Source organism: Dermochelys coriacea, chromosome 7, assembly GCF_009764565.3.
Source record: "Dermochelys coriacea isolate rDerCor1 chromosome 7, rDerCor1.pri.v4, whole genome shotgun sequence".
NCBI classification, from domain to species: Eukaryota; Metazoa; Chordata; order Testudines; family Dermochelyidae; genus Dermochelys; species Dermochelys coriacea.
The window spans coordinates 95,208,453-95,235,572 of NC_050074.1; the positions used below are offsets into that span (position 1 = coordinate 95,208,453).

Here is a 27,120-nt window from a genome sequence, read left to right on the forward strand (position 1 = left end):
AGCGTGGAAATGTATTTCCCATTACAGTGATAGTGCCCCACAATTTAGCAGGACACACAGCTGTCAGCTTTTCGTTAATTTACTCATACTAGAAGATACAGTAGTACACAGAAAGGTAAAGTTATCATCTGCTTTTCATTGCCCTGTAGAGTTAGGTAAGAAGGGCCATGTGGAGCAGTTTATGTACACAAGGATTTTCCTTGAATCCTCCTGAGAGATCATGATGAAACTTTCATGGAGGTACTCTGAAATTCTCTCCTGAAGGTTTCTAGGGAGGGTTGCCTTATTTCTTCCTCCATGATAGGATACTTTTGCATGCCAGTCAGCAATAACTTTGGCAGGCACAATTGCAGGACACAGGCAGCAGCATATGGGCCCAGATAGCTTCAAAACACCACCAGCAGCTGTACTCTCTCTGCTTTGGTTACCCTCAGGAGTGAGATATCAGCTAAAATCACCACCACCAGTGGAAAATGGTACCAGTATTCAATGCCATTGTCCTATACTCAGTTTCATGCAACCAAACAATTCCCTCCTCGTTTCCCGCACCCCTGGTGGGCCATACTCACCACGGCTGGTATGAGAACGGTGCATGTACAAGCAGTCCCAAACAGAATGGTCAATGAGCATGTTTAAAATTTTATGGGAGCAATGGAAGAGAGGTCTGAATCTTAAGTTTTGCTTTCTGTTATGACCATACTGACAATGGTACCTCTGTGTGTTTTATCTGCAGCTTCTGCCATTGCAGCTTTTAGGGATTCCCCTTCCACACCACAGAACACCGGAGCCAAATGAGGAAGAGGCGGACTTAGGATAACACATTCAATGAGATTCTGCAAGCCAGTGCTGCATCAGACTGTGAGCACTAGGCCTGGAGTTTGAACAATGCAGACAGCCTAGAGAAAGGCCCAGGAGACCCAGCAGGAAAAGAAGAAGAAGGAGATGCACCAGTCCAGCAAACACAGATGCTGCAGACTCTAGTGGACCTACAGGTTTAACAATCCCAGGCTCACCTCCCTTTGCAGTCCATAGAGAACTCCACTGCCGCACCTCCCTACAGTCTCCCTCACCATTCCACATGGCCTCGGGGCTGCTGCACTATCACCACCATACCATCCCAGGGGACATGAAAGACAAGCACAGCTTCACATACACCAATTTTTCACAGGTCACTGTATGTATAACTACAATGGATATGAATGTTCTTTCCCCTTCATAAGTTCTGTTGTATTAATGTATTAAGTTTTAATCTATTTGCTTTAAAACTGTATGGATTTGTCTCTTCATTGGATTGTTACACATTAAAATTCTATGGTTTTAAACATAATTCCTCTATTAGTTCAAAATATATGCTGTTGAGTGCTCTAGTCCTTCTGAAAGCAACCAATTACTTGTTACTGTACAGTATGGCAAGTCATAGGATCAGTGACAAGTAAAATTGGATGCATTGACAGTGTTATATTTATACATGTACACCAAGCAATCCCTCATAGGTTACAAAACAGCAGGGCCAGGTAAAGCAGAGCCCCTGTAATGCATTGTGAAGTGCTCTTTCAAAGCCTCCCTGAGTCGTATAGCTCCGCATTGAGTTCTCTTAATAACCCTTGTGTCTGCCTATTCAAACTCAGCAGACAGCTGCTCCACCTCCACCCCAGTGGAAACTTTTCCCCTTTTGCTTCACAGATATTATGCAGGACACAGCAGATAGCTATAACCATTGGGATATTTTTCTCACTAAGATCCAATGTTGTGAACAACGCTAGGGACCCTTCAATCCACCAAAAGCACATTCTGCACCTACTGAGGTGATAGTTGAATCTCGGTGCTGTCATGAGCCTGAGCCAGGGGAGCAACAGATAGGCTGGGACCCCCAAGAGCACTATTGAAATTTCAACATTCCCAATGGAAATCCAGTCAGGAAAGGAAGTTCCTGCTTGTAGTTTTCTGAAAAGTCCTGTGTTCTCAAATGTGTCATGCATCTTCCCTGATCAGCCTACATCGATGTCTGAAGTGGCCCCAGTGATCCACCAATGCTTGCAGAACCAAATAAAAGTAGTCTTTTCTGTTGATTTACTCTGTGGCAAGGTGGTCTGGTGCCAAAATAGATGCATGCATGTCGTCTATTGCTCCACCATAATTCAGTAACCCCACTGCTGTAAATCCATCCACTACATCTTGCACATTGCCAGGAGACACAGTCCTACATAGCAGGACAAGATTAATAGCCCTATACACTTGCATTACAATGACCCACATAATGGATTTTTCAACTCCAAAAACAACTTCTGACTGATTGGCAGCAAACCAGCACTGCAAGTTTCCACAATGCAATTGCCACTCACTTCTTCACTGTCAAATGTGGCTCTCATTCTGGTATCCCTGTGCTGGATGGCTGGGGTGAGCTTGGCACACAGATCTAGGAATGGGGCCTTGTGCATCCAAAAGTTCTGCAGCCACTGCTCATCATTCCAAGTTTGCATTACAATGCAATCCCAACCAGTCAGAGCTTGTTTCTCAGACTCAGAAGCAGCACTCCACTATCTGAGCAGCTCTGTGACCACCACCACCACCACCACCACCAGCCTTTAAGAAGTTGTGTTACACTGATTCGGTTCTTCTTGTGACTCTGCAAATACCAGAGGATTGTATGTCCTGGGCTTGCAACATTCATGACAACAGTTCAAAGCTGTGCAGGCTCCATGATGCTGTCAGAGATGGTGGACAGTAAGGAGGGCTATACAGATTTGTATGATTTTGAAAAAAAAAGGACATGAAAATTATGGGATTTAGATCAGTAGTTCTCAATCAGGGATCCGGGGCCCCCAAGGGGGATTCAAGCAGGTTTTAGGGGGGCCTCTAAGCAGGGCCAGCATTAGACTCGTTGGAACTCAGGGCAGAAAGCCAAAGCTCGACTACATGGGGCTGAAGCCCAGGTCCTTGAGCCCCATCACCCAGGGCTGAAGCTGAAGCCTGAGCAATGTAGCTTCGTGGGGGCCCCAGGCAATTGCCCTGCTTGCTACCCCCTAATGCCAGCACTGGCTTTTATATGCAGAAAACCAGTTATTGTGGCACAAGTGGGCCAGAGTGTTTTTTTTTTTTTTTTAATAGCATGTTGGGGGGGCCTCAGAAACAAAAAGGTTGAGAATCTCCGATATAGATGACATTACGGCATGGAGGCAGTTGCACACTGAGAAGCTGACCCCTTGCTCCGTCACAAAGGCACAACTTGTTTCTGCCCCACCATGCATTGCCAAACTTTGCCAAAAGACAGTGCACTGGACAGTGGCAGGTTGCACACTAACAAATCTATCCGTGGTGCACTGCACCATGCATCAATACAAGCACTTCTGATGAGCATACGCACCACTGACAAAAGGAGCCAACTATGCACACGCACAAGTGATATGCTAACTACAGCGGCTTTAAGCCAACGTATCTGCATTGACCAAAGTTTGTAGTGTAGACATGGCCTTACATACCAATAAAACTTCATTCTCAGCTGAAAACAATGGGATAAACAAGCAACAGAGTTGAATATTGTTCTGAAAATCTTTAATATTGGTGATGATATGAAGATTCTGGGTAAGAACACCAACTCTTTAAAGCAGAACGAATATAAACTGGAGTACTGTACTATAAAGTCATAACTTTGCCCCTTTTTTCAAATATAAGGGACAATGTCAGGCTAAAAAATGTATTAATAATCTAATGCACTGGTAACAAAAAAAAAAGTTTAAGCCTAAAACCTAGTTTAACTTTTCACCATTTAGAGTTTTTGTTTTCTGGGGTTTTTTGCACTGCATACAGCTTAGACAATGAAAATAGATTAATATAACTTTCTGGTTTTACTAGACTAGCCAATACAGAACATCTGGGTTCTAGATACTGCAGCGGAATTTTTAAGTCAAAATAAAATGACTGAGTACAAACATTTTACTACCAGGTTTTGTCCAAAAGAATATATATAAAATGTAATGTCTGGGCCTGAACTACCCGACACATATTTCAAAGGATTTATTAAAAGACAACACAGACACCTCTCAATGGGAATTGGGCACCTAACCACCCTTTGGGCCTTTTAAACTCTCTCCCTAGTTTACACTGTGCTGTTTAAAATAATATCTAGAACAAATAAAGGACCAAGTTCTTCTTCAACTACAGTGGGGTCAGGATTTGGCCCAAACATTGGTACATAGCAAAAAATTTCACAACAATAAAAACGACTTCAGTTTTATCTAAAACTGTGAAGAGACATTAAAGAATAAACTGACCTAAAGAGAAAAAGGGCATGATGGAAGAAGGAAAATACCGCTAGTAACAAATGGAGTTGTCATATGTTCCTCACTTTGAGCAGGTCTCCTGAAGAATACCATCACTTCCCTCTGGTCAATATGAACAATTTTCAGTGTAGGACTGAAACATCTTAAAATGCAAGATTTGTTGTTACACAAATGCTAAAACACAAAATGAGTATTTATCATGTTCAATAAAAAAATGTCCTAAGATTTGAGTCAAGAATCAGTGTTTTGTAGCTTGAAAGTTTACAAAATAAAACCTTCATTTTCCTAGAAATGCAGCTTTTAAAAAACTGTATTAAGTTAATGCACTATACATCTTTTCAGACTTCTGTCACAATTGTAATATAGGTTTCAGAGTAGCAGCCATGTTAGTCTGTATTCGCAAAAAGAAAAGGAGTACTTGTGGCATCTTAGAGACTAACAAATTTATTTGAGCATAAGCTTTCGTGAGCTACAGCCGATGAAATGAGCTGTAGCTCACGAAAGCTTATGCTCAAATAAATTTGTTAGTCTCTAAGGTGCCACAAGTACTCCTTTTCTTTTAATTGTAATATAATTTCAGTAGATTGGTACACAAAAGGAAGGAAGCAATATCACAGTCTGTTTCCTTTTATTAAAATTCTAGCCAGATCTGGAAGGGATATACAAGGTTATTCTAAAGTAAAAGTATATCAGATTACTCTAAACAGCATTATAAACTTTACAAAAATCCTGAATTGCTTTTCAATTGAGTTACATTGTGAGTACTTGCTAATACAGAAGAACCTCAGATTACGAACCCCTCAGGAATAGAGGTTGTTTATAACTCTGAAATGTTCGTAAATCAGAACAAAATGTTATGCTTGTTCTTTCAAAAGTTTACAACTGAACACTGACCTAATACAGCTTTGAAACGTCACTATGCAGAAGAAAAATGCTGCTTTCCCTTTACGTTTTAGTAGTTTACATAGTATTACAAAATACTGTACTGTATTTTTTTGCTCTCTGCTGCTGCCTGACTGTGTACTTCAGTCAACCACACACCACATTTGAAACTGGGTCAGTTCATAACTCTGAGGTTCCACTGTACAACCCGGTTCAGAATTCTTTTTAGTACAATGGCTTTACTTGGCAACATGAGATAACAAGGAGGGGGCCCGAAGGGCACTGCACACATCTAAGTTGCCCTGCTGCAACAATGAACCAATATGGCAGTACACCTCAGTAAGAGTGCACTTACTAGACATTGCTGGTTCCTGCAACAGGCTCGAGTTGGTTGGCTTGACAGAAGGTCAGCTGATATCAAGAAATCCTGCTCTATTCTTCATTGCAAATGGCTGAGCCACATCAAGCCAAATTATTTTTAAAACCAAACTTTATGACAATGCTCCCACAGCACCTTCTAAAGAGGAACCAAAGTACTTCACAAAAAGTAATTATTTCAACCTCAGAATACATTTCTAAAGTGAGGCATAAAACTTACCCAAGGTCACAATATCATCTATGGCAAAGCTGAGAAGAGAGCACAGATCTCCTGGTTCTCTATCTTGTGCTTTAAATAAGACCGTCTTAGGATCCTGTTAACTGTATTTTAAAAATTCTTGTTTGAGTAAACTGTTTTAAATTGGTAAAGTTTAATGTCCTTTGCTATATCTATGCAGCAGTTAATATAGTTGATTAATATACAGTGAATCATTCTAAATGTGTTTTAAATATAAACATTACAACATAACATGTCATGTTAAGTTTACTAGATGTTTACCTTTATTGAATGTTTAAGAATCTGTAGGTTGAGGATTTTAATGTGTATACATGTATAGTATTTACTTAAATGACATTACTATAAGATGTAGTGAAATAAATGTATCTTATTTTGCTACTAAATCACTTTAAAAACTTACGGCCTGATTTCTGTAGCAGCTGAGTACCCAAACCTTTGACTGAAGTCACTGGGACCTGCACATGCTCAGTACCTCTGAAAAAATCACACCATTACAAGTTTTAAGTTGGTTGCTAAATTGAGCCTTCTTTCTGTGAGGGCAATTGTATTTGTGAAAATGAAGGCAATTTCATTCCCACCCCACAATCTGGACTACTACATGCCCGTTCATCATAAATAACAGCAAGTTTGAATTGTATCCAGCTTTGCCAATTCTCTAGGTGGACAAGGATTATAGAATTACATAACTATTTCAGATTCTTCCTCCTGTCCCAAAACTTCCAATCCCTGCCCAGCAACAAGAATAGGGAAACTGAGGTAACAGAATGGGCATCCAGACTGCAGTAAATCTGCTAGGTAACGCTCAATGTTACCAGAGGAAAAAACAGCTCAAAAGCAAAATATGATCTTTCTAAGAAAGAAAGTACTACAAATGCAACGTAGTCAACTCTTGCTATTGTTATAGAATCTTGCAATAGTTGGTGTTTTCATAAAGCCACTGCTCCTTAAGAAAAGCGAGGACACAAGAATTCAGGTCTCCTTTTTAAAAAAATGAGAGCTAAGTTTCTAGCCCCATACCAAAAAGAAAAGGAGTACTTGTGGCACCTTAGAGACTAACAAATTTATTAGAGCATAAGCTTTCGTGAGCTACAGCTCACTTCATCGGATGCATTACAGTGAGCTGTAGCTCACGAAAGCTTATGCTCTAATAAATTTGTTAGTCTCTAAGGTGCCACAAGTACTCCTTTTCTTTTTGCGAATACAGACTAACACGGCTGCTACTCTGTAGCCCCATACCATGGTAGTACAGTAACTCCTCACTTAACGTTGTAGTTATGTTCCTGAAAAATGTGACTTTAAACAAAACAATGTTAAGCAAATCCAATTTCCCCATAAGAATTAATGTAAACAGGGGGGGTTAGGTTCCAGAGAAATTTTTTCCACCAGACAGAAGACTATATATTAGATATATATCCCCCCCATTAATAAATATACACACTCACACACAGAGTATAAGTTTTAAACAAAATTTAATACTGTACACAGCAATGATCATAGAATATCAGGGTTGGAAGGGACCTCAGAAGGTCATCTAGTCCAACCTCCTGCTCAAAGCAGGGCCAATCCCCAATTTTTGCCCCAGATTCCAAATGGCCCCCTCAAGGACTGAACTCACAACCCTGGGTTTAGCAGGCCAATGCTCAAACCACTGAGCTATCTCTCCCCCCCCAATGATGATTGTGAAGCTTGGTTGAGGTGGTGAAGTCAGAGAGTGGAAGAAGGCGGGATATTTCCCAGGGAATGCCTTACTACTAAATGATGAATTAGCATTCGGCTGAGCCCTCAAGGATTAAACACATTGTTGCTAATGTAGCCTCATACTCTACAAGGCAGCATGAATGGAGGGAGGGAAGACAGCTTGGCAGACAGAGACAGACAGACAGACACCCCCCCCGTGTGAGTGTGTGTGAGAGGCACATTGCCCCTTTAAGTATGCTAAACCCACTCTAAGTACATTGCCATTTTAAGTAGATCAGCAAGTTGAGACAGCAGCTGCTGCCAGCAAGCTCCCTCCTGAGTCCTGAGCTCTGTTGTGTGTCCCCCTGCTCTATGGAGATGGGGTAAGCAGGGGGGGTGACACCCTGACATTAGCACCACCCTAATCCCCCCAAACAAACACACACACAGCAAGCAGGAAGCTCCCGGGAGCAGCTTCAAGGCAGAGGGCAGGAGCAGCACATGGAAGGGGGGGAGGGACAGCTGAACTGCTGGCAATTGATAGCCTGCTGGGCAGCTGCTGCACAGGGAATTTAGGGGAGCAGGGATGGGGGGCTGCTGGTCCACCCTGGTTCCAAGCCCCCACCAGCTAGTGCCAATGGGCTGCTCTCTCTGCAAGCAGTGGACAATGCAGGCGGCTGCCAAACAACATGAGGGAGCACTGAGCAACTTTAAATGGAGTATATTCTCTAATTGATCAGCAGCGTAACAATGAAACAACGTTAACCAGGACAACTTTAAGTGAGGAGTTACTGTATCTAGGTGGCTTCCAGTCGCACACTAAGTAATAGAAGTTATATCTATCTGTTATGTGTGGTTTGTCCTTTCTTTCTCAAATGGGTAGAATTCCTAAAGGGGTACAACCGTGTGTGTATTATACTGTTTTGTTTTTTAATGTACATGCTTCTATGTGTTTATATGCAAGAAGGCAAGATCAAAGCAACATGCTGTCCACTCGGAATGGCAGATGGTAAGATCTGTGATTGGCTTTTGTTCCTGGGGAAGTCTTGGATTGGCTCTCAAAAGTTTGTCTAGCAGACTAATTTTGCTTGTGTAGTACAAAGAGCCTGGGAAGCAGGAGTTATTGACCATGGTCTTCATCTTGGAACTTTAGGTGAATCTTCAGACATCCCGGGCTGCACAATCTATGGAGTGACTTGAAAGTAAGGACTGAGACCTTGAACTTAACTCAGTTTTCTATGGGATGCAAATACAAAGAGCAGAGGACAGGTCTGATGTGCTCATGATATCCTGTGTAGTTGAACAGACAGGCTGCAGCATTCAGTACTACTTGAAGTTTCCTGATTGCCTATAGCTTCATGCAAAGGTATACTGATTTGCTGTAGGGGAGGTGATGAGAGTGTGTAAAACTGAGGCCAGTTAATCATCTGCTTGGACAGGATAGAATTTCCTTACCAAAAAGAGATGGTAGAAAGCATTACTTTCAAATGCTATGAGCTAACTTAGCATCAGCAAGGAATCCACTCTTCTATGCATCCGATGAAGTGAGCTGTAGCCCATGAAAGCCTATGCTCAAATAAATTTGTTAGTCTCTAAGGTGCCACAAGTACTCCTGTTCTTTTTGCAGATACAGACTAGATACAGCTGCTACTCTGAAGCTTATCTTAAACTTAAGGAATGAATTGACAAATTGTAGGTTTGCATCTTCACCCAAAGGAGACTGCACTGTGGCTGAAAATTAAAGAGCTCTCCTCTGTCTTCAAAAATAAGCTCTCCCTTGATTGGACTGAAAAACCACGAGTTGATCTCATCCAAGCACTGGGCCATCATAGTGGTGGTAATTCATATGTGATGAAGATGATATGTGACACTTGCATATTGCTGACAATGAAGTCCAAGGTAGTGGAGAAAAGCCTGAATATATGAACAGTATGCACCCTATAGGCTCAGTAACCAGAATGCAAATAAAAATAATCCAATGTTTTAAAATAATGATTTTTGGAAGCTTGGGGTTGCTAGTGCTGCAAATGGTTAATAGTACTTTACAATACCTGTGTTGCAAGAAATGAGACAAAATACCCTAGTCATCCTAATGTGAATGAGGAGAACACAGATTACTTTGACCTAAGGTTGAAAACAAAGTGAATTTAAGATTTTAAAATTGTAAGAAAGAAACCAAAAGTTTTGTCGATATTAAAATATTATTAGATTATAATTAGTTGTACTGCATGCAGCACTTGAAAAAATTCTTTGCATGGTTAATGGTAATATAATAATGTATTTTAGCTATGCATGTTTATGTTCAATATTGTATATTATAATTTGTGCCACTAACAGAATGACTTGGTAGCAAGGAAATGAAACGTCTAGTGAGACCTTATAGATTCATTGTTAGTGTCTGAGAGCTATGCTCAATTGCATGCATTTAATTTATATTTATATGTATACAAAAGGTCCAAATACTGGGAAACCGACTTCAAACACGTGACGGTATAAAAGGAGGAGAAATAGCAAAACAAACTATACAACAGATGGAGTTAAAATGGATTACTGAAGAGGTCAGTCCTCTGAGGTAGGGTCCAGAGGAGAATGAAAAGTTACCTTTACGGTATCCATGTTCTTCAACAAGTGATCCTCTTCTAAATTTTATTTTTCCCAAATTTATATTACTTTTCTTTTAAACCCTTTCACTGACGTGTTCATAAGTATTTGTTCTCCTGTGAAAACTGGCTCGGCATATCCTCACTTGTAGAATACATAAGCATCTGCGCTGAGCCTGGAACCATCAAGAAAAACAATGACCAATACGGCTTGTGCAAATCCCTTCATGGATCCAAATGTACAGACCAGCAGCTATCAAGAAACATGTGGCCCCAACTGCCCTCCATTTTTTCTTACCTGGCTAGCTGAGTGTCAAGCAGTGTGTTGCAATGCCTGTGGCTATCTTTTACTTACTAGGCTTGTTTTTATTTGTGAGCAACTAGGACTGTTTCTACATACTCTAACAAACTTCCTGGTACCACACGCTATGTTCAGTTCTTTGCATGCCAAAGCTCTGGTTTCTGCTTTGGTATTGTTTAATGATTTATATAGCCTCCATCTCCTTTCTTCATTTGACATGTCTGATTTCCAACAAGGAGGCAAGTTTTTAAAACATGAGACAGTAGAAGATATGTAACATACCCACACGTTCACTGCCTCGTGTACCTGGGAAGGTCCCCCTTTCTCCAGTTTGTAACTGTGGCTGTGCATTTCTCCCCCCCCCCCAAAAAACTGCAAAAGAAAAAACTAAAGCCTTTCCTATTGCAGGAGACTTGAAGACTCATTCTGCAGGTCAGTCCACTGTACATCTGAGTACAGCAGAGATCCTGGACAGTTGGGTTCCACTTCCACTGTGTGAAAGCTGGGGCTGACTACTCACTCAGTGGTGTAAGATGGTTTCTTTTTTACACTTGTGGCTTGCATAAGCTATGTGTAGCTGCATACTGCAATATGTAGCTACAAGTAGTAGTGAAAGGCTCCAGCAGCTCCCCAGTGCCTATCGCTGGTTCTAAGAGGACAGTGTTGTCTAGTTGTTTAATTAGATGAGATGACCAAAACATACTGAACAAAATCTGAGAGGCAGTATGACTAAGATGATAAGACTTGGATGTGGCATAATAAAGACAATAAGAAGATGGAAGCTTCCCCTATGCTCAAACATATCTCTAAAATCTCATCTGTAAAAATTTAAAATGGCAAAGAATGTACATTCATAATTTAGTCATCTCATCCAAATTTTTTGTTCACTTTCAAAGTCTATATTCTATATAAATGGATTGCATAAAACAAGCATCCATTGTCACTTACAGGCAGAAATCACTTGCCCCATAACCTCAGCCGTGCAGAACACAATGCCATCCACAGCATCAGAAACAACTCTGACATCATAATCAAAAAGGCTGACAAAGAAGATGCTGTCGTCATCATGAATAAGTTAGAACATGAACAAGAGGCTGCTAGGCAACTCTCCACCACCACTTTCTACAAGCCATTATCCTCTGATCCCACTGAGGGTTACCAAAAGAAACTACACCATTTGCTCAAGAAACTCCCTGAAAAAGTACAAGAACAAATCCGTACAGACACACCCCTGGAACCCCGACCTGGGGTATTCTATCTGCTATCCAAGATCCATAAACCTGGAAATCCTGGACGCCCCATCATCTCAGGCATTGGCACCCTGACAGCAGGATTGTCTGGCTATGTAGACTCCCTCCTCAGGCCCTATGCTACCAGCACTCCCAGCTATCTTCGAGACACTACTGACTTCCTGAGAAAAACTACAATCCATCGGTGATCTTCCTGAAAACACCATCCTGGCCACTATGGATATACAAGCCCTCTACACCAACATTCCACACAAAGATGGACTACAAGCCGTCAGGAACGGTATCCCCGATAATGTCACGGCAAACCTGGTGGCTGAACTTTGTGACTTTGTCATCACCCATAACTCTTTCACATTTGGGGACAATATATACCTTCAAATCAGCGGCACTGCGATGGGTACCCGCATGGCCCCACAGTATGCCAACATTTTTATGGCTGACTTAGAACAACGCTGCCTCAGCTCTCGTCCCATAATGCCCCTACTCTACTTGCGCTACATTGATGACATCTTCATCATCTGGACCCATGGAAAAGAAGCCCTTGAGGAATTCCACCATGATTTCAACAATTTCCATCCCACCATCAACCTCAGCCTGGACGAGGCCACACAAGAGATCTACTTCTGGACACTATGGTGCTAATAAGCAATGGTCACATAAACACCACCCTATACCGGAAACCTACTGACCGCTATTCCTACCTACATGCCTCTAGCTTTCAACCAGACCACACCACACGATCCATTCTTACAACTACAATACCCACCTGCTGAAGTGAAGAAACAGATTGACAGAGCCAGAAGAGTACCCAGAAGTCACCTACTACAGGACAGGCCCAACGAAGAAAATAACAGAACACCACCAGCCATCACCTTCAGCCCCCAACTAAAACCTCTCCAACGCATCATCAAAGATCTTCAACCTATCCATCACCCTCACAGATCTTGCGAGATAGGCCAGTCCTTGCTTACAGACAGCCCCCAACCTGAAGCAAATACTCACCAGCAACCACACACCACACAACAGAACCACTAACCCAGGAACCTATCCTTGCAACAAAGCCCATTACCAACTGTGTCCACATATCTATTCAGGGGACATCATCATAGGGCCTAATCACATCAGCCACACTATCAGAGGCTCGTTCAACTGCACATCTATCAATGTGATATATGCCTTCATGTGCCAGTAATGCCCCTCTGCCGTGTACATTGGTCAAACTGGACAGTCTCTACGTAAAAGAATAAATGGACACAAATCAGACGTCAAGAATTATAACGTTCAAAAACCAGTTGGAGAACACTTCAATCTCTCTGGTCACTTGATTACAGACCTAAACGTGGCAATACTTCTTCAACAAAAAAAACTTGAAAAACAGACTCCAAGGAGAGACTGCTGAATTGGAATTAATTTGCAAACTGGATACAATTAATTTAGGCTTGAACAGAGACTGGGAGTAGATGGGTCATTACACAAAATAAAACCATTTCCCCATGTTTATTCCCCTCCCCCCCTCCACCGTTCCTCAGATGTTCTTGTCAACTGCTGGAAATGAGCCACCTTGATCATCACTACAAAAGGTTCCCCCCCACCTGCTCTCCTGCTGATAATAGCTCACCTTAAGTGATCATTGGTTACAGTGTGTATGGTAACACCCATTGTTTCATGTTCTCCATGTACATAAATCTCTCCACTGTATTTTCCACTGAATGCACCCGATGCAGTGAGCTGTAGCTCACGAAAGCTTATGCTCAAATAAATTTGTTAGTCTCTAAGGTGCCACAAGTACTCCTTTTCTTTTTGAGAAATATTTGTGGATTCCACTTAATTTTGAAACTCTAATGTTTATTGCCAATCAATTTTGAGAGAACGAATAGTTAGCTTTCATAGTTAATGCTTTAGTGAATGCTTTCTGGAGCAATATTTTCCAGTAGCATGGAGGAGTTGAGTTCTTGATGTACAGAACTTTTAACTGTGGCGCTTGGGGGAGCTCGGTCGGTTGCCTTTCCCTCGGTCAGACAACCCTGGTGCCTCTTGGAGATCACCATCAGCAATACCTCCAAAAAGATAGTTACTGCTGCATAAGTTACTACTCCACAGATAGTTACTACTGCATACTACTTATAAGCATAAGAAAATGCTGCCGGTGAGATTTTTTGAAGACAGGTTCTCTTCCAACTCTTGCCTGATGTGACCTTGACTGCCTTCTAGGGCTGTCAGTAATAAGGGCTATAGTGGTGAGAACAACAGTCTGACAGTTAGGGTGCTGGTCTGAGGTTTGGGAGACTTGTGTTCAATTCCCTGCTCTGCCACAGACTTCCCATGTGACATTATGCAAGTGAATTACACTCTCTCTCTGCCTCAGCACCCCATCATCTGTAAAATGGGAATAGGTGGTGTTCTGAGGATAAACACATTAGATTCAGGTGCTCAGATACTGAGGTGATGGGGGCCATACAAGTCCTTTAGATTGATTTTTTCAGCAGCAAGCTATGGGTTTTACAAATAAAATAGATAAAGAAAAATCAGGAAAAGAATGCAAGGTAAAAATGTAATTAGATAGGGAAAAGCACACCTGAACAATGCTCTAGAGTTTTGATTTCCCCTCCCTTGCGAAGATAAAATGTAGATGCAGTCCTAATCACTACTTCACTATCCCATGAAAGATGGTGAATATTTTAAACTAACTTCAAATATCAAAAGCAGAGTTTATTCAAAAACCTAACGCAAAATGCTAGCATATAGTGTCATTCTTTATCAGAATGCGGTTGACTTGCATCAACCTGAGGCTCCTTTTTATCCAGAGAAAAAGATCCTTCTCTCCCATGCTTGGAGTCAAATGATTCTTCTCATATGAAGAATTTTGTATTAACAGGGTATTTGTACAACTGAATTCAATTTAGCACACTGCTTGGTCTTCCTTCTCGGGTAAACCTTTATCAGACAACTCTTCACATACCAGATCTGCCTTCCTTATTAAAAACATGTATTATTGCAACATACAATTGCCCAAACATAACCGGGACCCTATTGTACTGGGAATCGTATAAACAGATAAGACAAATCCTTCCTCTAAAGAGCTTACAATATAAAAGACACTCCCAGTTTTTGTACTGGACCAACGGGACAAGTGGCACTTTAAAAATGGAGCTGAAAGTTTTTACAAGTTTGCCTTAAATTTAGTAGTGAACTATGATCCTCACCTCTGTGCAGACTAGCTACCCTTGTAAAATTTAATGTAGATGGTTAGCATAACGTGCCAAACAAGTAACCACACAATTTTTCTTTGTGTATTCCTCCCTCCTTCCCTTCCTAACATCTTTTCCTGCATCCTTCTTTGTCATACTCAAACTTGTTTTAAGCTTCTTGGGGCAGGAACTATATTTTCCTCTAGTAATGCACTATTTATTACCTCTGATGCTACATAAATAACTAAAATAATGAAGAGCCCAAAAGCCAGCTATAGAGAAACGTTCAACATACAGATATAAAAGTTAAGGAAAAAGCTTAAAACTAGATGTGCTGCATCAGGATGATGCTCTATGTCTGGCTACTAAGATAATTCAGGGAATCTTAAAATCTGCAATATGCCTGTAATAAAACTACTCTTACCTGCTACATGTAGAACTCCTTAATTTATTCAGGCATGTAACTAAGTGTCCAAATGATTCTACATTACTTTAGTGACCACAGTCATGGTTCTGAAAGAGTTAGATCATGCCCATATATCATACCAACATTTCTCTGAAGCTACTATTTTGAATCTTAGCCTTCATTTATCAGTATTGCCAACCTCAAGAGATCAAATATCAAGAGTCAGTTCCCTGAAAGTCATGAGATTTTTGTTAAAATTTGAGGGTTTTTTTTTTTTAATAGTGTCTTGACTAATTCCCTTGGATGCCTCTGCCAGTGTATATGTGTGATTAATTTCATGTTGAAAAGTCAACCTTTAATGCACACAAATGTGCACTTCTTCCTGGATGCTCCACTTACTCTCTCTCCTTCAGACAGGGGCACTACCATCCATTTCCTACTATCTTGACTCTCTCCTCTCTGTTTTCCACCTTTCCTCCATATTCTCCTCCTGCAGAAGGACTACAAAATGGAGCTAGAAAATTAACAGTGAACATCCAAGAAACACAAAGTGCTCTGTGTATCAAGTTTTCCAATTATTATTCAATAAATCTTTGTGAGCCTCAAATATCTTTACATGGGAGAATGTCTTTACAATATCAACCACCTTTGGTATTTGCAAAAACCCTAACCCAAGCAGAACTTTCTGTAACCCTACTATATTCTATATAGGATCTTGTACCACACATTGCCATATCTGAGTGCCTTCCAGTAGTGCATTGAGCAACATGGCTACACATCTGTCATGTGGTATTTGTTTTCTCATCCTCTCCCAGGGGACAAGCATGTGCAGTGAGGTGTCTTGGTAGGGTTTGATTTTTGTGGGGTTTTTTAAACAAAGTATACCTGTTTCTAGGTGTTTGTTAAAGAAATGTGCCTTGCACTTGGAGTAGAAAATAGCGAGAGTAGTGATGGTCTTCAGTTCTTGGGGGAGTTCATTTCATAGTCTCAAACCACTCCTGGATAAAGTTAGTTTCCCTATTAGACAAGCTTTAATCTTATTAATGAGAGTTCCGTTGTGCCACAGGAGCATAGTTATCCACCGTCTTCATCTTGGAGCTTGAGGCTGTCTCTTAGATATCCTTAGCCAATGCTATAGTGTACTTTGACAGTAAGGTCAGAGACCTTTAACTCTATTAGAAATCCTATGAGAAGCCAATGGAGGTCAGGTTTGATGTGTTCGTGGTACCCTGTGTTGCTGAGACGACGCAGTGCAGTGTTCTGTACTAGGTGGAGTTTCCAAAGTGCTGAAGACTTCATTCCCAGGTATTGGATTTTTGTAATCCATCTGAGACATGCAGTAATTATTTATAATCCTTAAATTTTTTTAAAATCAATCCTCATATTCAAAGTGCGTCAAAAATAGGTCATTCTACTTTTTTGCATAATTTTGATCAGCTACATATATGTGTCATCATACTGCAATACAATTTAGTTTTTTTAAAAAATCTCAAGTATTCAAATAGCTAAAAATAATTTGTATTTTAATTATCCTTCCCTTACATTACCCTGGGGCTTCTCCTCTGCCCAGCACTGCAGCTGCAGGGCTTCCCCAACTCCTCCGGAATGAGCAGCTGTTGGGTTCTGGGCAGAGGAGAACTCCAGTGGGAGTCAGGGAAGCGTTGCTGATGGTTCTGGTGTCCTGGACCCAACAGCAACTTCTCTCTGACTACACCCCTCCCTTGACTCCCTCTGCCCCACGACCCTCTCTCTCCGCTACTGCTGAGATAGCCTTAAGTGGCAAGGTCAAATTCAAGTCTCAGCTACACAGGGTATGTCTACACTGCAAATAAAAGAGCTTCAGTGCAGGGTCTCAGAACCCAGGTCAACTGATTCAGGCTTGCAGAGTTAAAAATAGTAGTGTAGTTGTTCACCAAGTTTCAGAGCCCAGGCTCCAGCCTGAGCCTAAAACATCTACACTGTTATTTTTAGCCCCACAGTCAGAGACTCATGAGCCCAAGTGAGTTGACCAAGGCTCTGATATTTTGTGCTGTGGGATTTTTTTTTGGCAATGTAGACTCCCACAGGCTCCTGTACAGAGCTCTGCCCATGCATCCAGACCAGAGAATCGCGGGGAACGGATTTGCCTCATGTCTTCGCAACAAATCCCCTTGCAGGCACCATGATACTGGGATTCATGATTAATTCATAAGAGTTAGCAATACTGATTTTTAAACAGAAATTAAGTCTCTAGCTGTCATGGTTGTGAAGAAAATATCAAAAATGTGAACCGAGGAACTGATGCAGACACGAGTCGAGAGAGAGACTGGAACAAAAGGAACTGAGGTGCAAACTACCCCATTTATCTTAGTAAAGGACATCTCCTTTTTGTGCCACAAGTTAGTGGAGTTTAGACATACCACACTTGTATTTCCCCTCACCCGCAATCAAGAAGGAGCCTAATAGAGACCAGGTAGATACTGTAGCCGCACAGAAGGTAACAATCTATTGTGAGCAGCATTTTGTACTCCTGGGGGAATTCTGCACCACTGTATATGCGCAGAATTTATGTCCCCTGCGGATTTCTTTGCTTCCCTGCAGAAAAATGATTTTCTGATGGGGAAGCAAAGGGAAGCCACAACAGCAGTCATGCGACCCTTCCCAGCAGTAAGTTTTGGGTGCCCAAGGCAGCCAGCAGAGAGATAAACCACTGTGGGGCAAGAGGCGGGACTGGGGAAGACCCAGTTGGTGGCTCCTACCGTGCACTGGGCACAGCTACTAATCCCAGCTTGGCTGGGGAGGACCGGACTTCCTCTTCCCCTGCATGGCATCTGGGGCCATATCAGACCCACCCCCAGATTTCCTCCCCCCCCATGGGAAGCTCTGCAAACTCCCCCTTGCCCACGCACTTCCTGCATCCATGGCTCCTCAGCTGCAGGGGGACTGATCTCTATACAGGGAGATGCTCCCCCATCCACTCAACCCATGTACATCCAGACCCCCTCATACCCAGACCCTCCGACACCCGGAACCCCACCCTACTGAGCCCCAACCAGCTGCACCTGGATTCCCACCCCACTGAGCCCCATTCCCCAGCATCTGGACCCCCACATATCCAGACCCCCCCACTAAGCGCCAAACACCTTCACCTGGACCCCCCTGCAGAGTCCAATTACTGTTGCACCCAGAACCCCCCAACAAGCCTCTATGCATCAAGATCCCCCCCACCCAGATCCACCACTGAGCCGCCCGCACCCAGATCGCCCCACACAGAACCCTCTCAGCCCACCCCTAGACCACCTCACACTTGGATCCTGCCTTGCTGAGCCTGCCTTCCCACACCGAGTGCACCTGGCATGGAGGGGCAGGGCACTGGGGTGTTTCTGGGGCAGGCCCAGTCCTTGCGCCATGTCAGGTTTGGGTGCAGCCTCACCGCTGAGTCCGTGTCCGGGGGGGTGGGGGCGGGAAGCAGCACAGTGATCTCCTACCTCTGTGCAGCCAGTGGCCTGTGCTTCCCAATGCCATGCTGGAGCTTCCACATTTATTTGACAAATAAAATGTACAGAATTTTGCAGTATTTTAAAATATCGTGCAAAGAATTTTTTAGGTGCAGAATGCTCTCAGGAGTAATTTTGGCAACTCATGTGGATGGAGCTTGGAACAGTACTCCCTCCCCTTTTCTTTTTTTGATTACTCATAACACAACTTCAATACCGTCATCTCTTGAGTACAGAGCAGCATTCACAGTGTCCTTTACAAATTAAATATAAAAATACTTCCAGGTAACATTAGGGACATTGTTACAAATCTGCAGGCAGGCTCCCTTCTCTGCCCCTCAGCTGACTAACACAGTCTCCTCTATAGGCTGACAAAGGATTCTTGGGCATGATTATTGTGAGCTATTGGTCTCAGCATATCTACAAGGCAGAAGCTGTCCAAAGTTTTCAGGATGCAGTGAACTGAACCAGTACAGATGCATTACTTGCAAATTTCTGCATCAGTTTTCCAAAGAGCACCAACAACTTAAATGAGGAGTTAACAAGTCCGGGTGTGTTTCACAACACAGAAATTTACATGCCAAACAGAAGTTAGATACTTGAAGTTTTGCATAAAATAAGTAGAGTATGAATATTGAAACAATTACACTGTATTTGAATTTAACTGCACATCTCTTACCTAGCTTTGGAAATACTATTAAGTATTCTGCATTGCACTGAGGACATGCAACTCGAGCTGTACTGTTTCCTCTCTGTTTTTCATCTACCCAACGCTGCAGACAAGTCTGGTGAACCCATTTTGTAGAGCCTCTACACCTGCAAGGTCTCACCCACTCCGCTGTTCGATCATCTTCATCAGTGGCAAAACACACCCAGCAACTTCTGTAATTAAACAAACACATATCAGACAAAAGTAGCAATGTATACAAACAACACTTAAAGATAATATTTTTACATGTAAAGCAGTTAAAGAAAAAGAAAAAAGAACTTGAACCTGGAGAGGGCAATTACACTTGTCACTCCTTGAATCACCAAGAACACCAATACTTCCTCTGGAGAGCAAACTTTTCCTATTAATAATGCAATAATGTTTGTCGGCAAAATATTATTTTTAAAATATTTGGGAATACTTAAGCACTATTAATTCAGTTTGATAAATGAGCAATTAGTCAATGTCAAAGTTGTAAACTCAAAATCTGAATCACTTGATAGATATTTGCAAAGTACACATTCTTAAGGTATTATACATGCCTTTACCCACCTCAGAACCACTGCAAAACACATGCTTTGCTGCCCTCTTAATAAAAAACAGACAGCTATGGCAACAGTACAGTTCTTGCAAAACAAACTCTAAACCACGGTGTTTGTGATGAAGGCTAACACAAAAGTGCTGAAATGTATCATATTGGTATTAAACATCCAACAAGAAGAAGAGTTGAGGAATCCGAGTATGACAGTATCCCACTTGTCTATCACCAAAATGTTACGAAATCACCAACAAATCACTTTAGTTACAAAAATAATCACAATGCTGTAAGTGCTACCTGGATATAGTATCAATACTTGGCACTTACATAGCACTTCCCAAAGTATCTCAAATTATTTTACAAAGGGTGGGTTATTTACAGTTAGGCATAATTAAGGCATGGAGAGGTTATGAGACCTACATAGGAAGGAAGAGAACAAGTTCTAGCCCCTGTTCTAACCACTAATGCACTTTGTCTCTAGGCACCTGGGATATAGTTTTCAAAAGAATATGACAGGTTTCAGAGTAGCAGCCGTGTTAGTCTGTATTCGCAAAAAGAAAAGGAGTACTTGTGGCACCTTAGAGATTAACAAATTTATTTGAGCATAAGCTTTCGTGAGCTACAGCTCACTTCATCGGATGCATTTGGTGGAAAAAACAGAGGAGAGATTTATATACACACACACACAGAGAACATGAAACAATGGGTTTATCATACACACTGTAAGGAGAGGGATCACCAAAGATAAGCCATCACCAACAGCAGGGGGGGGAAAGGAGGAAAACATTCCATGGTGACAAGCAGGTAGGCTAATTCCAGCAGTTAACAAGAATATCAGAGGAACAGTGGGGGGTAAGGTGGGGGGGAGAAATACCATGGGGAAATAGTTTTACTGTGTGTAATGACTCATCCATTCCCAGTCTCTATTCAAGCCTAAGTTAATTGTATCCAGTTTGCAAATTAATTCCAATTCAGCAGTCTCTCGTTGGAGTCTGTTTTTGAAGCTTTTTTGTTGAAGGATAGCCACTCTTAGGTCTGTGATCGAGTGACCAGAGAGATTGAAGTGTTCTCCAATTGGTTTTTGAATGTTATAATTCTTGACGTCTGATTTGTGTCCATTCATTCTTTTACGTAGAGACTGTCCAGTTTGGCCAATGTACATGGCAGAGGGGCATTGCTGGCACATGATGGCATATATCACATTGGTAGATGCGCAGGTGAACGAGCCTTTGATAGTGTGGCTGATGTGATTAGGCCCTATGATGGTATCCCCTGAATAGATATGTGGACAGAGTTGGCAACGGGCTTTGTTGCAAGGATAGGTTCCTGGGTTAGTGGTTCTGTTGTGTGGTGTGTGGTTGCTGGTGAGTATTTGCTTCAGATTGGGGGGCTGTCTGTAAGCAAGGACTGGTCTATCTCCCAAGATCTGAGAGAGCGATGGCTCGTCCTTCAGGATAGGTTGTAGATCCTTGATGCGTTGGAGAGGTTTTAGTTGGGGGCTGAAGGTGATGGCTAGTGGCGTTCTGTTGTTTTCTTTGTTGGGCTTGTCCTGTAGTAGGTGACTTCTGGGTACTCTTCTGGCTCTGTCAATCTGTTTCTTCACTTCAGCAGGTGGGTATTGTAGTTGTAGGAATGCATGATAGAGATCTTGTAGGTGTTTGTCTGAGGGGTTGGAGCAAATGCGGTTATATCGTAGCGCTTGGCTGTAGACAATGGATCGAGTGGTATGATCTGGATGAAAGCTAGAGGCATGTAGGTAGGAATAGCGGTCAGTAGGTTTCCGATATAGGGTGGTGTTTATGTGACCATCGCTTATTAGCACCGTAGTGTCCAGGAAGTGGATCTCTTGTGTGGACTGGACACTACGGTGCTAATAAGCGATGGTCACATAACCACCCTATATCGGAAACCTACTGACCGCTATTCCTACCTACATGCCTCTAGCTTTCATCCAGATCATACCACTCGATCCATTGTCTACAGCCAAGCGCTACGATATAACCGCATTTGCTCCAACCCCTCAGACAGAGACAAACACCTACAAGATCTCTATCATGCATTCCTACAACTACAATACCCACCTGCTGAAGTGAAGAAACAGATTGACAGAGCCAGAAGAGTACCCAGAAGTCACCTACTACAGGACAGGCCCAACAAAGAAAACAACAGAACGCCACTAGCCATCACCTTCAGCCCCCAACTAAAACCTCTCCAACGCATCATCAAGGATCTACAACCTATCCTGAAGGACGAGCCATCGCTCTCTCAGATCTTGGGAGACAGACCAGTCCTTGCTTACAGACAGCCCCCCAATCTGAAGCAAATACTCACCAGCAACCACACACCACACAACAGAACCACTAACCCAGGAACCTATCCTTGCAACAAAGCCCGTTGCCAACTCTGTCCACATATCTATTCAGGGGATACCATCATAGGGCCTAATCACATCAGCCACACTGTCAGAGGTTCGTTCACCTGCGCATCTACCAATGTGATATATGCCATCATGTGCCAGCAATGCCCCTCTGCCATGTACATTGGCCAAACTGGACAGTCTCTACGTAAAAGAATGAATGGACACAAATCAGACGTCAAGAATTATAACATTCAAAAACCAGTTGGAGAACACTTCAATCTCTCTGGTCACTCGATCACAGACCTAAGAGTGGCTATCCTTCAACAAAAAAGCTTCAAAAACAGACTCCAACGAGAGACTGCTGAATTGGAATTAATTTGCAAACTGGATACAATTAACTTAGGCTTGAATAGAGACTGGGAATGGATGAGTCATTACACAAAGTAAAACTATTTCCCCATGGTATTTCTCCCCCCCACCTTACCCCCCACTGTTCCTCTGATATTCTTGTTAACTGCTGGAATTAGCCTACCTGCTTGTCACCATGGAAGGTTTTCCTCCTTTCCCCCCCCCCGCTGTTGGTGATGGCTTATCTTAAGTGATCCCTCTCCTTACAGTGTGTATGATAAACCCATTGTTTCATGTTCTCTGTGTGTGTGTGTATATAAATCTCTCCTCTGTTTTTTCCACCAAATGCATCCGATGAAGTGAGCTGTAGCTCACGAAAGCTTATGCTCAAATAAATTTGTTAGTCTCTAAGGTGCCACAAGTACTCCTTTTCTTTTTTAAAAGAATATGAAATATGGTTCCAGCTTAAAGTGTTTATAAAACTTCAAAATTAACGACTTCATGATTTGTTTCACCCTGAACTAACTTTTGCTGCCTGATTTCATATATTAAATTAATTTAAAGGTAGAGAGTCTACAAATATTTCAGATTCCATGAGTAATTACCTGCTTGTTCACTATGTAGAAGTTTACTATTAAGAAATAATTGCAAATCTTTCAGTGGCCTCATTAAAATTATGCCTGTCATCTAGATTTTAAGAAGCACTATCATTGTGTAATTTGAGACTTCCATTGTGTCTTCAAAACATAACACAAAATTAGATTTTGAAAAAGAAATTTTGTTAAATACTTACTGTTGAACATAAGAGTTTTCAGGAAATGTTTTACTGCAGATTGTTTAATTTAAACATCCTTCTGTTATGTTTAGCACTCAAATACTGAGTGCCCAGAACCAGAAAGGAAAAAGTAATTAATTAGTTTATATTGTCTAAGCAGCTGAATGGAATACCAAAAGGTAAACACTAGTTAATGAGCAGTGAAAAATAAGTTAATTTTAACAGGTCAGGATTTTAACATCTTAAATTATTAAACTGCTCTTATAAAGTATAATTAACTAGTGTCCCTTTAAACTGTTTAAAACACGTTAATTTTATTCAGCTGTTTACTGACTTTTAATGTAACTACATTTTTATTGCTATAATTACTTGCCCTGTGTGCTGAATGAGGCAGGGATTTTGTAGGGGGGAAAAGAACAGTTTTGATCATGTGTTTAAGCTTACACAACAACAAAAAACATATTTCATCATGTGATACTATAACCTACTATGGGTCACGGCAAGCCTGGGATCTTTAGATCCACAGTAAAGTCCTCTACTACTTGAGTAAACAGCAGCAGTAAAAGGCTTCTTATGTGTACAACTGTCACTAGAGGAGAATGGAGTTACGCTGCCAATGAGTTTCACAGCTATTTGCTAGACAGCAAAGGAACATTGGTTGACTCATGACTAATGGGTTCAGTTCTTGGTTCTGTAAGAGTGTTTTCTGATTATTATGGACTCTGTTCCTGTACAACTTTCCCCTTCTAGCTCCTGCCTCTTTTTCCTATCCCCCTTGTCATTATTCCTCCCCCAATCTTCCATCCCTGTCTACCCCTCCCAGCTCATGCTCCTAACTCTCACCTCACCCCATTCCTCACCCTTCTGCACTGGAGTCAGGGAGTTTCCTCCTTCCCCTCTGTGCTAAAGGCTAGTTTGATTAAAATCACCAAGAAATTCTTGATTTAAATCGATATGAAATAAAATTTTCCATTTGTACTTCAGTTATTTTCTAAAGAAAGGTTCATTCTCAGTGCTTGATAGAACTATTAAAACATGGTGAATTACAACTAAATAGAGCCTTTACACTAGATATGATACATCTTTTTACTAACTAGGGTATACTATAATAAAATACATTTATTTAAGTAATTTATAGAGCTTAATATTTTCTGATTATTAATTGTACATTTTTAGTACATTAGAAAATGGTGAATGATATATGCCTAATTCACAAATTAATTAACTTTTTGCTCAGAATTTGTGTCAAGCTGCATTAGGATGGTAACTGGAATTTAAATAAACACACAAAATGGCATATAAATATTATTTTTATTAAACAAAACAACCTTAAATGTTTTGGATACAGGAGCTGGACAGTAAGTTTCCACGCTGGATAGAGTCATAAATATTCAAAATTTGAGAACTGAGCCCATCAGAGCTCAGGTAGGGAGAAACTATAAAACAGGAATATGAGACCATCCAGGTGGGCTCAGTGGATGATCCTAGTCAGATACATGATGGTGTCCTCTTAGAGTCAGAAGCCAGCTCCCAATGCTTCTAATAACTTTGCCAGTCTCTTACACCCACGAGCACAGCCCCTAGATCCCCCACAGGATCATGCCGATGAAGTGAGCTGTAGCTCACGAAAGCTTATGCTCAAATAAATTTGTTAGTCTCTAAGGTGACACAAGTACTCCTTTTCTTTTTGCGAATACAGACTAACACGGCTGATACTCTGAAACTTAATACAGTATGTGACCTATTGTGCCATATTTATAAAGCTTGACCTCAAAAGTTAGATTTCTCCCCCCACCCCCCCGATTTCTTTATACTGAAAAGCAGCCTTTAACACACAGTTTTTCATATAGACTTACGGATTCGGCCTTTTTAAAAAAAATATTTAAATGTTTTAAGAAATTATGTGTAGGCCGTAACATTTTATATTAAACTCAGATTTCATTTTAAACTGGTTTAAACAGAAAAGCATATAATCTAAACAAAATAAAAATTCAATTTCTCTTTAAAAAAGTTCTGTTCTGCCCTTGTTAGCTGGGAGGAACGATTGCAGGGAAACTCCTACTCAGACTCTTCAGTCTGTGAGGTAGGTAGGTGCATGCGTCATTTTTATGGGATGTAAGAGCTGTGTAGTATTGAAGCATGCTTAATACAGATGGAACCATAAAATAATTTAGCTACCAAACTAACAAGTCTCCATGCTGCACGTATGAACTGAGATTTTTCTGAGGCTCAGTCATAACCTGGATAAATTCAGTTTTTTTCTCCACTGGGACAGCAAAAAGTACATCCCTGCGCAAGGCAATCCTAGGCTCCAAAGCACTTAGATAGATATAAGGCTTTTGTTTTTAAAAAAAGCAAATATATAATTTTTCCTTAATCTTATTCTCAAATGGCTGAACCATTTTAGATTAAAAACTATTCTGAGGCAGATACCCATAATAGGAAATTTCAACTCAAACTATTTAACTTTGGCAAAGTTATAATTAATGAAAAACAGCATCTTTTAAGGGAAAATATTGGGCTACCTTAACTATAGGTGTTGCTACCTGTGCCACCTATAATAAATTTCCTTCCACACTATTTTAGACATTTAGATTGTACTATTTGTATTTGCCAACTGAAACTTAACTTAAAAGACCATTCTCTACTAAATGAATGAATTATATTAACAATGTTTTATTAGTGTGAAGAAAGAACTTGAGGCATTACACTTTTGCCTCCAAAATACCAAGCAAAGTACTGAAAATGTATAGTGCAAAAAAGAGATACTTTCAGTTCAATAAGAAAAACTATCACGTATATAAAGTAGTGTTTTAAAACAGTGAATAAATTCTACTTCTATATTCCAACCAAGCTAAAATTAAACCACTAATGCACCTTAGCTATATCAGTCACTGCTGTCAGTTCTGCTGCTGAACAGAATTCATTTATCAAATGTTCCACACAGCAATTACTCCAAGATCATACGGGTATCATTGCTCAAAGCAAAAAAGAACAGATTTATAATAGTCAGCAGTTCCTAAACGTGCAGCTATTTGTACTCTGAAGGGCCACAGATTATTTATCACTGTAAAGAATCAAAAATCAATGTACTAATGCAAGAAAATTATAAGCAGATGCCAGTTTCCCAAAGTTTGACTTCAAAACAATTAAATAGGCAGACACTAAGTCACTTGCAGGTGAAATAACTTTAAAATATGCAAGTATCTACCCTGCATTTCTTTATGCTGCATTTACTTGGATCATACATTCAATATGTATTATAGACAGCATGCACAATACACTAACATAGAATAGTTTAATGCCACACCCAATTTGTCTGATCTTTGTATGTGATCCTGAACTGCTGCTTGAGTACCCAAGTAATAATGCCTGGTAAAGCCTTTAAAATGATAAACAACATCTGTGGCTTAGATCCAGATGTTTGGATAGATGGGGTTCATGTCACTGTCCTGTGTGTTTATCAGATTAACCAATCCAACCTCTGAAAATTTTGCTCAGTTCATTCCATTTTCAAAAGAAAAAATTACAACCTGCCATAGTCTGCTACTTCCAACTTAGCATACTAGGCCACATTGCTTTTTGGTAGAATCAGAATTGGGAAGTCAGATTCCTGCAAGTAAAACAGAAAAATGTCTTTTGCACGGATTTAGAAATTAAAAAAATGGGTAAAATGACAACCCAACTGAAGCTTTAGGACAAGGTAATTTTTTTT

The 27,120-nt window shown here is 41.0% G+C and overlaps 1 protein-coding gene across 1 annotated transcript in view; it reads right to left on the reverse strand.

The window, feature by feature from the left end:
* Positions 1-27,120, reverse strand: part of MARCHF5 (membrane associated ring-CH-type finger 5) — an 80,754-nt gene that overhangs the window by 26,084 nt on the left and 27,550 nt on the right. The window contains exon 2 of the mRNA XM_038410936.2: positions 19,356-19,558. Within this exon, the coding sequence (XP_038266864.1) occupies positions 19,356-19,558 (203 nt within the window). The remainder of the gene's footprint in view (positions 1-19,355; positions 19,559-27,120) is intronic.